Source organism: Saccopteryx bilineata, chromosome 1, assembly GCF_036850765.1.
Source record: "Saccopteryx bilineata isolate mSacBil1 chromosome 1, mSacBil1_pri_phased_curated, whole genome shotgun sequence".
NCBI classification, from domain to species: Eukaryota; Metazoa; Chordata; class Mammalia; order Chiroptera; family Emballonuridae; genus Saccopteryx; species Saccopteryx bilineata.
The window spans coordinates 345266639-345281733 of NC_089490.1; the positions used below are offsets into that span (position 1 = coordinate 345266639).

Genomic DNA, 15095 nt, shown 5'->3' on the forward strand with positions numbered 1-15095 from the left:
AGGAATACAACAGAAGGAGGGTTTTTTGAAAGGGGGAGGGAAATGGAGTTCCGATCAGGACCTGTAGAGTGCTGTGACTGAAGCATCCAACAAGTGTAGAGATATGGAAAAACAGACTGGAAATGTCGACTTGGGAGGAATCTGAATCATCCAGACAGAATATGTTAATGAGAAGACAAAAGGTCCAAGTAGAAGCCTAAGGATAGTAATTTACAGGCTCCACTGAAAGTTTTCCCTAGCAGGCCTGTCAATGTGCTGTATTCCTAAAACTGTAAGCTTTGCAAATAGTCCTTCTTCTACTTACTTACTTAAGTAGAGTAAGAAATTATGATGGGCAAGAAAAAAAACAAAAACAATGGATCATTCTACTACTTGAACATTTTTTCAGATGCAATGCATATGCTTTCTAAAAATGTAGTATTTATTTGTACAACTACTAAAATAGCTACCTGATGAATCAATAGACAGCCTGTGTTCCCATGTGTATATGTTTATTTGGACATTAATATACTTTTAAGTGTCAGCCAAGTTAAAACTGAGAAAAATTATGCAAGTATCTCTGTTAAGCACTTTCAAGCCTTGGACATCCTCTGCCTCTGAACTCTTGACAAAGCCCAGATGCTGAGCTGTTAAGGAGCGGAGGCAAGGCCTCTTCTTAGACACTAAACTGGAGCTAAAAATGTATATTCCCAGATTTGGTCTAAGGTTTGAGACAACAGAAGATGTTTTCTTCTCCTTCAAAACAGTGAGAAGCAATGAGAAATAAGAATAGTGTTACTGAGCAAAGATATACAGATCCTGAAAATAAAATCTTTTTTTTTTTGCTGTTTTAATTCAAATCAACAGGGATAAAGAATTCTTGTTCTTACATCAGTGTTTCAAACACCCCTCAAAAATACAATCACAATCACAGTCACACTCTAAGTAGGAAGTGGACTGAAAGGCATCACTGCTACTCCCCGGCATGAGGACTGAAAGTGACCCTGCTGAAGAGGCCATACTTTAAAATATACTTTAGAATGGAGATAGGAACCAAGTGATCCCAGTAAACATCAGTCACTCATGTAAAAATATTTACTAAGTGAAGCCTTTGCTAAGTCCTGGGACTACAATAGTGATTAAGACACAACCTCAGTCCTACAAGAGCTTAAGATCTAACAGGAGGAAAGATGTAGCCACAAATTACTATAACGTGGAGAAAAGAGAGAAGTGAGAGAGGAAGGGAAGGCAATAGTGACATCATCTTAACTAGCATTAGTGGAGAGATTTTTTAAACAAAAGGAAAGGATTCCCAGCTTTGTAGAAGAACAGTTTAAACCAAAACTATCAGAGCGGGGAAATGGTCAAGAATGGCCTCGTCACAAAGTTAAGAAAAAACAGTAAAAACTGGTTTTCAAAACTTTAAACTAAACAAAGATTTAAACTCTGAATCCCCTAGTGAGGACTAGTCAAACTGCTCCTACTTACTTTTCCAGAATCTACAATATCTATATGAAGAACCATGCTTGGCTTTGAATTTTCCAGTATTAAAATTCTGAAAAGTTCAAAAATTGTGCTAAGAAGACAAGGGCCTCCAAATTCATAACAGGAAACATGGCATTTTCCCAGATTATTCTCTGGCTTCAATGAAGAAAGAGAATGGAGACCACACTGCAGCAGCAGGATTTATAAATATGAATTACAGGATAAGATGATTTTCCAAACATCTGTCAGAAGTTAATTTGATATAAGAGAAAAGGGGGGGGGGAGACTCACAGGGAAGCCAAATATAGTGACTAATACATGGAATTCATGTGGACTTCAGTGGGTTGATGGCCTCGTGGGCACTGCATGCCCACTCTACAATAATAAATACCCAAAGTCTGTGCAATTTATACCATTCAAAGCACTTTCCTGTATACTCTCTCCTAATGCTCCAATGGATATCTCTGGTTAAATGTAAAGATAGGGACTTGGTACTGTGACATGCTATATAATGAAGAAATGAGGGATGCCACATAGCATAGCGGTTAAGAGAAAAGGCTTTTGAATAAGTCAGACCTGGGTTTGAATCACGGATCTATGACCTTACTAGCTATGTAACCTTGGGTCAGTAATTTAATGTTCTCTTTTAGAATACTTTACCTATAAAACAACAATATAACTACTTTGTGGAGTTGTCACACAAATTAAATAAAAACACATGAAGTAGCTGGTATAGTATCTAATATAAAGCAGGCCCTCAGCAAATGAAAACTAGCAAGACTAGTTTCCAAATGCTCTTCCAGTGGTCGACAAACTCATTTAAGTCAACAGAGCCAAATATCAACAGTACAACGATTGAAATTTCTTTTGAGAGCCAAATTTTTTAAACTTAAACTATATAGGTAGGTACATTCCTTATTGAGGTAGCGTCCGCACGTTGTATTTTGTGGAAGAGCCACACTCAAGGGGCCAAAGAGCTGCATGTGGCTCGCGAGCTGCAGTTTGCTGACCAGGGTCAACCTGGTGTAATACTGTAACTAGGATATCATACCAGTTCAAATTATTCAAAAACAACATTTTACCCTGGACTTAAACTGAGCTCATCTATACCCAGATGTTTTATAACAAAGCAGGCAGCTATTAGAAACTATCCCTGAAGATTTGTCTAATTTTTGTTTCTTGTATTTTGTAATAGGAGAAAGCGGGGTAAAAAGAAAACTGAATAGAATATGTGCAGGAATAAGCTATTTTTATGATTTTCCAACTTTCACTTGAGACCTGTACAGAAATTATACCATAGATCTTTGTTGTTAAAACATCGGCAGCTTGGGACACTTAATCCCTACTTCTGAATGTTCCATTTGTGTACTGTGTGGAACGTGCTTTGGAAATAAGTTAGCATTCATTAATTTGACTAGCAAGAGGAAATAGCCACTTTTTTAATTTCTCAATTCCACAAAGTTAACCAAATGGAAATCTCTTAATTTTTCTCGGTTTTAGTATCTTTATTCTGAAAATGAAAATACTAACAGTTGCCCAACTGAGTTGCTATAAACTAAAGAAGATATCTCTAACAGCATGTAATCATAATCACAGTTAATCAAGTTAAATGATGGAAGAAACCTCAAAAAAATTGAATGATGAAAATCATCAATCCACCCCTTTTACACAGGCAGCATGGTATAAAGAAGAAAGTGCATATCTAGAAAGAGAACGACGTGTTCTGGTCTCGGTTCTGCTAATAACTCATCCTGATAACTTGGGCATTCATTTATTCCCCAAATATTTATAGATACGTACCTATTAAATGCCTGCCACTAATACTACCAAAACTACTAATAATTGATGTTCTACCTTTCCTCATAGGCTGTTGTAAGGATGGAGTGAAATAAATTATAGGTAAATTATTAAAGGTAAAAGAGCTATGAGAACATGCAGTGATTGTATTCTATGATATTATTATAGCTACATCTAAGTTATTCTCTATAGCATGAAACTAACTTGTCATGTCAGATTAAAGCAGTCATAAGGCTTCCTGAGCCTCAGTTTCTTCACCCATGAAATAAGAGTGCTGAGCTATATAACTCTAGTATTCCCTCTAGCATTTATCAGCTAATTAGGATATTCTAGCTTTTAAGATGAGAAACCTAAAACTAAGAAAAGTGAATTGCTCAAGAAACATAGTCAGCCTGACCAGGCGGTGGCACAGTGGATAGAGCGTTGGACTGGGATGCCGAGGACCCAGGTTCGAGACCCCAAGGTCGCCAGCTTGAGTGCGGGCTCATCTGGTTTGAGCAAAAAGCTCACTGGCTTGGACCCAAGGTACCTGGCTCAAGCGAGGGGTCACTCGGTCTGCTGAAGGCCCGCGGTCAAGGCACGTATGAGAAAGCAATCAATGAACAACTAAGGTGTTGCAATGCGCAATGAAAAACTAATGATTGATGCTTCTCATCTCTTCGTTCCTGTCTGCCCCTGTCTGTCCCTCTCTCTGACTCTCTGTCTCTGTAAAAAAAAAAAAAAACACAGTCAGTACCCAAACAAAAAAGGAATTAGAATTCAGTTTTCTACTTTTCAAAAGAATCATGTCTTGAAATAAATAAAATAAGAAATTTCTAACCCTGGCTGGTCACTCAGTGGATAGAGTGTCAGCCCAGCATATGGATGACCCAGATTCAATTCCCAGTCAGGGCACACAGGAGAAGCAACCATCTGCTTCTCCCCCCATCCCTCTCTCTCTTCTCTCCCTCATCCCCTCCCGTAGCCAGTGGCTTGACTGGTTCCAGTGTGGCCACACCATCAGAGTTCATCAGCCTCAGGTGCTAAAAATAGCTCAGTATTTGAGTATCGGCCCCAGATGGGGTTGCTGGGTGTATCCTGGTCAAGGTATATGCAGGAGTTGGCCTCACTATATCCCCTCAAAAGAAAAAAAGTGAAAGAGTAAGGGAGGGAGGAAAAGAAAGGAAAAGAAAGGAAAGGAAAGGGAAAAGAAGGAAGGGTAATTTCCATTTGTAGAGGCTCTCAGACCATGAAACTTGTTGTTGTCCCTAAATCTTCTTTCTCAGCTTGAGATAATCAAGTTATGTGGCTGCAGTTGTGAAATTAATCACCAAATTGCTATTTCAATCTCCTAAATTCCATTCCAAAAAAATTTGATCCTTTCAGTCTACTCATGCTCTAATTTTTTCCATTAAAATGAGAAAGCACTGCCATCTACTGGACTCTGAAGTCATTGCCGCTACAATTTTTAGTCTGAGAAAAGAACTCTTACCAATCTAATGCTTTGTCCTTTGTCAATAGCCCTAAGAGTTACTATGGCAGATATATATATCTGCCCCCAGTCCCTTGCACAGAGCCACTAAAATCCTTATAATTTCCCTAAATGATAAGAACCTGCAAAGCATCTTTTGTTCTAATATCTGGCCTCTTAACATAGAGCTCCTGAAATCCTGGTGTATTTTGTTCTACACTTGCTTAGCCAAAAGGTCAAGAAGCAATAGTCTTTTGTTCTAATGAGGCAACACTTAGTGAGCTCCTGGATGGCTCCTAAATGAGGGCTGATCACCTGAAAGACCAAGCCAAGATTAGAAGCTTAAAATGTTCATCCCCACCCCACCCCCATTCTCTTGAGAAGGGAGTAGGGTTGAAAATGGAGTTTATGATCAATCATGCTGATATGATGAAGCCTCCATAATATCCCAAAACTATGGAGTTCAGCGTCAGCCCAGCGTGTTCCAGGGACGTTCCAGAGACGATTCATGGTCAGGGCACACAGGAGAAGCAACCATCTGCTTCTCCATCCCTCCCCCATCCCTCTCTCTCTCTCTCTCTCTCTCTCTCTCTCTCTCTCTTTTCCCCTCCTGCAGCCATGGCTCGATTGGAGAGAGTTGGCCCTGGGCACTGAGGATGGCTCATGGCCTCACTTCAGGTGCTAAGAAAAGCTCAGTTGCTGAGCAAAAGAACAATGCCCCAGATGGGCAGAACATTGCCAGGTGGATCTCAGTTGGAGTGCATGCGGGAGTCTATCTCTGTCTCCCCTCCTCTCACTGAATTAAAAAGAAAGTATGGAGTTCAAGTTGGCCAACATATACACACTGGGAAAGGGACATACCCCAACTCCACAGGGACAGAAACTCCCTGTTCATCTGTACCCTTTAATAAATCCTTTATAAACTGGTAAACATAAGTGTTTCCATGAATTCTGTGAGCCAATCTAGCAAATTAATCAAATCCAAGGAGGGTTCACTGGAACCTTGGATCCATAGCTGGTTGGTCAGAAGCACAGGTCATAACCTGGGATTGCAACTGGCATCTGAAGTGGTGTAGATAGGAGTCTTGTGGCACTGAGCCCTTAACCTGTGGCATCTGACACTATCTCCAGGTCGATAGTATTAGAAACTGTAGCACACCCAGTTGGTGTTTCAGAGAATGACTTGACACAGGGAAAACCTCCACCCATTTGGTGACCAGAGATGTCAGAAGTGAGAAGTGTGAGCAGTAAAGACACAGAGGGAAGAGAAACACAGTTGAGAAGGACTGGGTTATCCCTACAATAGGAGAAAAAGACTGTTGTTTTTGCCTTTCAGTACCTAGTTTAATAATGGGCACACAGTAGGTACATAATATTTACTGACAGAAAAATCATGAATCACTTTTACAACTAAAGATAAATTTCCTTCATTTATTCAATTACCTCTTTGCACTGCTATTAAATATTTAAGAGTTCCACATTTGTATGCCAAATAAATGAAGTTTTACTACATAAAATAATAAGAACATATTATTCTCAAATAATGCCAGCAAGGTTACCAAACAAAGGATTCGAACCCACAATGTATGTTTTAGCCAAAGATTTTCAAATATATTAATTTCCAAACACACCCCTAGTAGTGAGACTGAACTACTTGTCTATTGTAGTATATACATAGTTGACACATTTACTAGGTTCCTAAAAACTCAACAGTTTTATGAAATAAGTAAAGACATTTTGGGAAAGTTTTTAAAAAGAGGCAAAAGTTCTGAGAAAATAAGTAATTCAGCTTTTAGACCCATAGTGACTGAACATACTTTAAGTAATAGGAACAGGGGGAACACTAACAGCAACATAATCATCAAAAGTAATAGTAAGAGTTTCTATTGTAGTTATAGCTAATGCAAAAAACAAGAATACTGAAGAACTAGCCAACAAAAATTTTAGTCACTATTTTAGAAGTTACTTTAAAACATGTTTACTTATTGCTTCAAAAGTGTAACGCATCCTCTTCTATACAAAACATGCATTTTTTTTTAGCAAGAGAGAGACAGGAAGGGAGAGAGATAAGAAGCATCAACTCGTAGTTGTTGCACTTTAGTTGTTCATTGATTGCTTCTCATATGTGCCTTAATCAGGGGGCACCAGCTGAACCAGTAACCCCTTGCTGAAGCCAGCAACCTTGAGCTCAAGCCAGCGGCCTTGGGTTCAAGCTAGTGACCTTGTGTTTAAAACCAGAGATATTTGGGCTCAAACCAGCGACTATGGGGTCATGCTCAAGCCAGCAACCCCACACTCAAGTTGGTGAGCCCATGCTCAAGCCGGTGACGTTGGGGTTTCAAACCTGGGTCCTCAGTGTTCCAGGCTGACACTGTATCCACTGTGCTACCACCTGGTCAGGCAGAACACGCATTCTTAAAATACAATCCTGTTCTCAAAGCCTAGTTGCTTCAGTATTTTTAAAATCCTTCATGAAGTATTTCAAACACAGATATGATATCCATTTGCAATTACTGTGATTATAAATATATTTGGACTTATTTCTACCACTGTACTACATATTCCTGTTTATCATTTTTGTTTTCCTTTTCTGTCTACTATCAAGTTGACAAAGTTTTCTACTCTTTATATTCCCCTTTCTTCCTATGCTAATTAAAAATCTGTATTGTTTTGTGCCATTAATAGGCATCTTTGCATTCTTAACATCACACTTGACTACAAATTTTTCCAAGAAATTCTAAAGTTCTTTAATATCTCTGTCCTTCTCCCAAACAAATTAGTGACCTCAGTAAGTCTTAACTCTTTAAACAATCTCCCTCATCTATTATTATTGTCTAGATAAAGGGTCTGTGAATCAACTCTCAATCTTTGTGTATTTAAAATTATCTCTCTGTCACCCTTACTCTTCACTGAAAGTTTACTAGAAATAGGCCTGACCAGTGGTGGCGCAGTGAATAGAGCATCAACCTGGGATACTAAAGTCCCAGGTTTGAAACACTGAGATCACTGGCTTGACCGCAGGCTCGTCTGTCTTGAGTGCGGACTCGCCAGCTTGAATGCAGAGTTGCTAGCTTGAGCCTAAGGTCGCTGGCTTGAGCAAGGGGTCACCGGCTGGGCTGCAGCTCACTCCCCGGTCAAGGCATGTATGAGAAGCAATCACAGAACAACTAAACTGACACAACTACAAACTGATGCTTATCATTTCTCTCCCTTCCTGTCTCTCTCTCTTGCAAAAAAAAAAAAAGTTTCCTAGAAATAGAATGTTATTTGTTTACTTACTTATTTATTTTTAGGTGAGAGGAGGGGAGATAGTGGGGCAGACTCCCACAAGCACCCCAACTGGAATCCACCCAGCAATCCCTGCCTAGGGCCAATGCTCAAGTACAGAGCTATTTTTAGCACCTAAGACTGACTTGCTTGGACCAACTGAGCTATCCTCAGTGCCCAAGGCGGACAGTTGAACCAATTGAGCCACTGGCTGCAGGAGAGGAAAGGGAATGAAAGGGGGAGAAGGAGAATGAGAAGGGAAAAGCAGATGGTCACTTCACTTATGTACCCTGACCAGGAATTGAACCCAGGGCGTCCACATACCAGGCCAACACTCTATCCACTGAACCACTGGCAAGAGCAGAATTATATATTAATAGTTAACAGAACTTTGAAGATATACAGTGTGTCCGTAAAGTCATGGTGCACTTTTGACCGGTCACAGGAAAGCAATAAAAGATGACAGAAATGTGAAATCTGCACCAAATAAAGGAAAATTCTCCTAGTTTCATACCTATTCAGTGCAGTTTGATGTGGGCTCACGCACAGATTCTTTAGGGCTCCTTAGGTAGCTATCCCATATAGCCTCTACAGACTTGTCACTGACTGATGGCCTACCAGAACGGGTTTCTCCACCAAACTGCGGGTTTCCTTCAACTGCTTATCCCACTGAGTAATGTTATTCCTATGTGGTGGTGCTTCGTTATAAACGCGCCGATATTCACATTGCACTTTGGTCACAGATTCGAATTTAGCAAGCCACAGAACACACTGAACTTTCCTCTGTACCGTCCACATCTCGACTGGCATGGCCATGGGCTATTCCGCTGTATACACAGTGTTACATCATCCACCTGTGCATGCGCACAGATGCTGCCACATCATCCTACAGAAACTGGGAGGCTTTTCCTTTTATTTGGTGCAGATTTCACATTTCTATCGTCTTTTGTTGCTTTCCTGTGACCGGTCAAAAGTGCACCATGACTTTACGGACACACTGTATTTCTTCCAGCATCTACTGCTGCTGTTGAGAAGTTGGTTTTCACCCTAATTCATGCAATATTTCCTTTTTCTCCACAACTTTTAAGTTTTACCCTTATAAAATTATCCTTAAAGATCTGCAGTTTCTCTAAGATGTCAAAGATGTCTTAGGGAGAGCAATAACTCAGCTTTTAGTATTCATTTGTTCTTTTGGCCCAGAGGAGCCTATCTTTCAACCAACTACTCCCAAGGCTTCTGCCCACTTGTGTGTGTGTGTGTGTGTGTTAGCTACAGAGAGAGCTAGAGAGAGAGAGAGAGAGAGACAGGGACAGATAGGGACAGACAGACAGGAAGGGAGAGAGATGAGAAGCATCAACTCTTAATTGTGGCTCCTAAGTCTCCTTAGTTGTTCATTGATTGCTTTCTCATATGTGCCTTGTCCGGGGGGTTGCAGCAGAGCGAGTGACCCCTTGCTCAAGCCAGCGACCTTTGGGCTCAAGCCAGCAACCACAGGGTCATGTCTATGATCCCAAGTTCAAGCCAGCAACCCCACACTCAAGCTGGTGAGCTCGCACTCAAGCCGGATGAGCCTGTGCTCACACCGGTGACCTCGGGGTTTTGAATCCGGGTCTTCCACATCCTCTGATGCTCTATCCACTGCGCCACCGCCTGGTCAGGCTTCTTTGTGTTTCTATTCCATTTCTGTTTCAAAGATGTTTATTATCTTGCTTTTTGTTTCTTTGTTTTAGCAACCTAAGTCCTCTTTAAATTTCTTATTTCAACAACCATTGCTTTTTGTTTGGTGTAAGAGAGAGGGTCCAAAGGGTATACTTATAATGCCAGCCTGACTAGATACTCTACTTTCTTTAAAAAGAAAAAAAAATATCATTTAAGGTTCTGCCTCTTTGTCAAGTGTTCATATGAAAGCAGGGGCAAATACGCAGGACTTATACATTTAAAAAACTCATTAACTGAAAGACCACAGAATAAAATTTATCACTATGACAATCATATATTCAATAAACATTTATTGACCATTTGGTCTTAATCTCACTCTGCTAATTAGTAGCTATGTAATCTTATAAAAGTGACTTCTCTGTGCCAGCTTCTTCTTCTACACAAAGGACAACTGTGAGGTTTAAATGAGGTAAGATATGTAAAGCACTTAGCATAGTGCCTGGCACATATGTGCTCACTGAACAATAGCTATTATTATAGCTCAGGGGCAACACTCTGCACCCCATGTTTCCACACAATAGACAAACTTCCCACCCTATTTCCAGGGTAAAATGTCACTAAAAGAGCATTTCCATTTACTCTATGTCTTCACTCACTCATCCCTAGTACAGGCAGATAACTTACCAGATCGTTAAACTAGGGAGACGAAACTGAGCACACTTGTCTCTCAGTTCTTTCTGCTCTCCTCCTGCTCAGGAATAGCCTGTCTAGAGCACACATAAATTCTTCTGCTTTGGCCAGGGAGGATCAGGCTTTGTCTGTATAATGGGAAGATCCAGTTTTGCTTGTCTGTCTTGTTTGGGGAGGGGAGTCAATTTGTAATAAAACATATATAAATTCTTTAAGTTGCGGAATTTAAGCCACAATAGCCAATGTGTGTTTGAAAGAGAGAGAGAGAGAGAGAGATATGGAGGGACAGACGGGAAGGGAGAGAGATGAGAAGAATCAATTCTTCATTGCAGCACCCTAGTTGTTCATTGATTGCTTTCTCATATGTGCCTTGACGGGGGGGGGGGGGGCTACAGCAAACTGAGCAACCCCTTGCTCAAGCCAGTGACCTTGGGTTCAAGCTAGTGAGCTGTGCTTAAACCAGATGGGCCCGTGCTCAAACTGGCAACCTCGGGGTTTCAAACCTGGGTCCTGGTGTCCCAGTCCAACACTCCATCCACTGTGCCACCACTTGGCCAGGCACCAATTGTCTTTATCACTAATAAAACCAATATTCTGATCTCTATCTGTCTTGTAAATTTGTTCCAAACTCAGAAAGATAAGAAAGGTGTAAGTTAGTGACCTACTCAAAACCTCAACTATAATAGTATGACATCTGGCTACAGAGTTCTTAGGGAGATTAAATACAATAATAAATATAAAGTTCTTAAAACAGTGTTGATACACAGTAATATTCAATAGGTACTGGCTATTAATATGTTTCAGGCATTGTGGTGAGGTATTCAGGTGAGGTAGCTACCAACTGCAGAAGAAACTCAATCCCTCAACAACTGTCCGGATGTCTAATCCTCTAAAAGAGACATTACAACAACAACACCAGTAGTAGGTCCAAAATCCTCTCATTAAATCAAACATTTTCACCTGATTTATTGTGGTATCATGAAGAGAGTAAACCTGGAATGCTGAGGTCGCTGGTTCAAAACCCCAGGCTTGCCCAGTCAAGACAAATATGAGAAACAACAAGTTGATGTTTCCTGCTCCTCCCTACTCCTTTCTCTGTCTGTCTCTCTCTCCTCTCTCGAAAATCAATAAATAAAATCTTTTTTTTTTAACAAAGCAAACTACCTGTCTCAAGAATTATGGCAAGGATACAATCCTGTATAAGGTTCTGTATGACATGGTCCTTACCTACCTCCCCAGCCTCATCTGTTATCACTCTCCTTCAATCACTCTAACCTTCCTTCAGTCCCTACAGCTCACCATGTCCCCTGTTTCTACACGGCATTCCGACATGTTACCCTCCTCTACCTGCAATGAGCTCTCTATTCAGCCCTCACCCCCTCCACATAGTTCACTTCCACACATCCTCTGGATTGTAACCTTAAAAGCCAAGACCTCAGAAGACCTTTCCTGAGCCACTAGAGCAGGTAATAAATTCCTCGTTATATGCTTTTATTGCACTGACAACCATTTGTGTTTATATATGTATCTGTTAGGTTCCTTTATAAATGTTTATCTCTTCCATACACTCCATGACAATAGAAAAATATCCATTTGCTCATCATTGTACCCTTAGCACTCGAGCACAGTGGTTGACATTCAGCAGGTGCTCAATAAATAGTTGTTGACTGAATGGAGTATTCTAGCAATAGGATTTCAGACAACCAAGAATTATGAAGTAGCATGATCACTAAGAGCAAATCATGTAGAAACAGAGGCGGATTAAAGTCATTTGAGGCCCTGGGCACAGAAGAAAATATTGGGCCCTTTATATTAGAAAAAAAGTGTAAAGTTGGGGTTTTGCGGGGCCCTTCAGAAGTCGGGGCCCAAGGTGAGCACCTGGTGTGCCCATGTTAAATCCACCTCTGTGTAGAAAACATACTGCATCGGTTTGCAACTAAATTATCAGATGGGATAAAGAACATGAATCACCTGGCATCATACCATCGATAATAGATATTTGATAAATATGGATTCTTGTCCCTCTGCTTTCTCTAATCGCCTTTAGAAACAGACCATAATAGAACTTGACTCAATTTCTTGGATGTATTGAAAGTTGTAAAAGAAATCTGAAACATTTAATAAAATTGTATTGCATTTAATCAAAATTCACCATTAATCCTTAACTGCCAAAGAATTACATAAATTAAGAAAAAGTTCATATTTTCTTTGAGGAAAATGAAGATAATCTAGATTTTAAAAAGATGACTTGAGGTGGCCACAAAATAAGTTTTCATGTTAAAGGCATTTACCCTAAGCCACACTAAACAACAAATTTACAGTAACACTTAAAACATGATTCTGTTGACTCAATGTGTTTTGACCAATAAGTCAAGACATACGCACACTAACCAACACTGCTAGCACTAGGAAAATCCTCTTACCTTGTGTTCAAATGGAGCACCATAGTAGCCATCATTCAGTCCAAAAATTATTTCATTTTGGTTGCGAGCATGAATCTGAGAGGAGAAAACATACTATTAGTTCTTATTCCAATCAGGTTTTAATATGATCAGAGAATGACAATTACAACAGGATACTTCATTGCTGAAAAACAGGCTGGCTATATCTAACAAGCCAGCAGAAAGTGAATCACTGTCACTGAACCAGGTAATCAACTGAGTTTCCTGCTTTAGTTAAAGGCCTCACACAACCATCACATGAGACTGCAGGCACCATGATTTACATGTATTTTCCAGAAACACTTCTTGAAGTTGTTATAGAAAGACTTTTCCTCAAGTATAGGAATTCAGAAGCAATACCACACATTCCCTTTTTTTTTTTTTTTTTAAAGTAGGAGGGGAGATAGTGAGACAGACTCCTGCAAGCCCCTATCTGGGGCCAATGCTTGAATCAACTGACCTATCCGCAGCACCTAAGGCCAAGGCTTGGACCAACCAAGCTATCCTCAGTACCTGGGGCCACGCTAGAACCAATCAAGCCACTGGCTGCAGGAGGAGAAGAGGGAGAGAAGGGGGAGAGGGAGAAAAGGGGGAGAGGGAGGGGAAGTGAGCAGATGGTCACTTCTCCTGGGTGCCCTGACCAGGGATTGACCTTCTATCCACTGAGCCAGCCAGCCAAGACCTACCTTCTCCTATCTCAAAGAAAACACAGTACAGTTAGTCTATAAGAGTACCTTAAAAAACATTAAGCCTTAGGAAAAAAATAAAAGATTAATATTTTCTATTTTCAAAAGGACAGTTAAAAGAAAATATCTAATCAATGAAGTGTTTATATGTCCGCTTAATTACTGTCTGCATGCCATTTTCTTTCTTTCTTTTTTATTTTTATTTTTTTCCATTTTTCTGAAGCTGGAAACAGGGAGAGACAGTCAGACAGACTCCCGCATGCGCCCGACCGGGATCCACCCGGCATGCCCACCAGGGGCGACGCTCTGCCCACCAGGGGGCGATGCTCTGCCCCTCCGGGGCGTCGCCATGTTGTGACCAGAGCCACTCTAGCGCCTGGGGCAGAGGCCACAGAGCCATCCCCAGCGCCCGGGCCATCTTTGCTCCAATGGAGCCTTGGCTGCGGGAGGGGAAGAAAGAGACAGAGAGGAAAGCGCGGCGGAGGGGTGGAGAAGCAAATGGGCGCCTCTCCTGTGTGCCCTGGCCGGGAATCGAACCCGGGTCCTCCGCACGCTAGGCCGACGCTCTACCGCTAAGCCAACCGGCCAGGGCCGCCATTTTCTTTCAAATGCAACTGGTTTGAGTTTTAGTCAATGCCACCTGAAATTAAATTTCACCTGAAAGGTAGAAAGATTAAAACTTTAAAACTGAAGAAGTAAAATAAAGACTAATGCAAAATAGTATAAAATATTCAATTGTGAAACATGGAAATAGATTTAGTTACATCATCAGGAAGAGTTGTGGCTATAAAAAAATTTTAACTGCTTGTGCAGTAAAGGGATTAAGTGAGGGTTCAAGTGGGAAAAGATAGAAAAGATTACCAGAATAGAATACTCTGTCTCTTCTTTCTCTAGCTACAGACAGAATAGCCAAAACCAGAAGCAGAAAATTCCTGTGAACATTTATCTGACTTCAATATATCCTGCCTCTATTACTAAAGCAAAATTAATCACATTTTCTGTTTACCTATAACATTTAGTTAATTGAATACATCAACAACAAAAGATGAGTCTGCAATAATAAATTTATAACAACTATAAATCTACCTCAAGAATTATTTCATTTTATGAGAGCAAAGAGGAAGTATTATAAAATCAATTTCAAGATTAGAAGGGATCTGAAATTATACAACCACAAAATATTTTATATACATATATATACAGCTAGAGAGATAAAAAGACTGAAATCATATGCATCTTTTTTTAAACACATTGAGAACCAGTAGTTTTATTGCTAGCTTTACTCAGTGGCCAGATAAATTTCTATTGAACAAAAACAAAAAGAAATTTTACATAAATGTTAAAGGCATGCCTTAAAATTAAATATCCATTGCATTTTGAAGTTATTTATTACATGTCCTTACAAGTCAATATCTTTTTTAAATATATTTGTAAAACATTGTGAAATATTGAAACATGAGAATTCTCATTATCTGTCTGCAATGTTAAGATTTTATTTATTGATTTTAAGGGGGGTGAGGACAAAGCAAGAAGTACAAACTCATACTTGCTTCACTTTCGTTGTTCATTGGTTGCTTGTCATATGTTCCATGACCAGATAAGCCCAAGGTTTCAAACTGGTGACCTCAGCATTCCAGGCCA

General features: G+C 40.2%; 1 protein-coding gene across 3 annotated transcripts in view; it reads right to left on the reverse strand.

Moving 5' to 3' along the window:
* The window catches only part of UVRAG (UV radiation resistance associated), a 361575-nt gene that overhangs the window by 261135 nt on the left and 85345 nt on the right, over positions 1 to 15095 (reverse strand). For all 3 annotated transcript variants that reach the window (XM_066249903.1, XM_066249894.1, XM_066249913.1), the window contains one exon: positions 12751 to 12825. In XM_066249903.1, coding sequence (XP_066106000.1) covers positions 12751 to 12825 — 75 coding nt within the window. The remainder of the gene's footprint in view (positions 1 to 12750; positions 12826 to 15095) is intronic.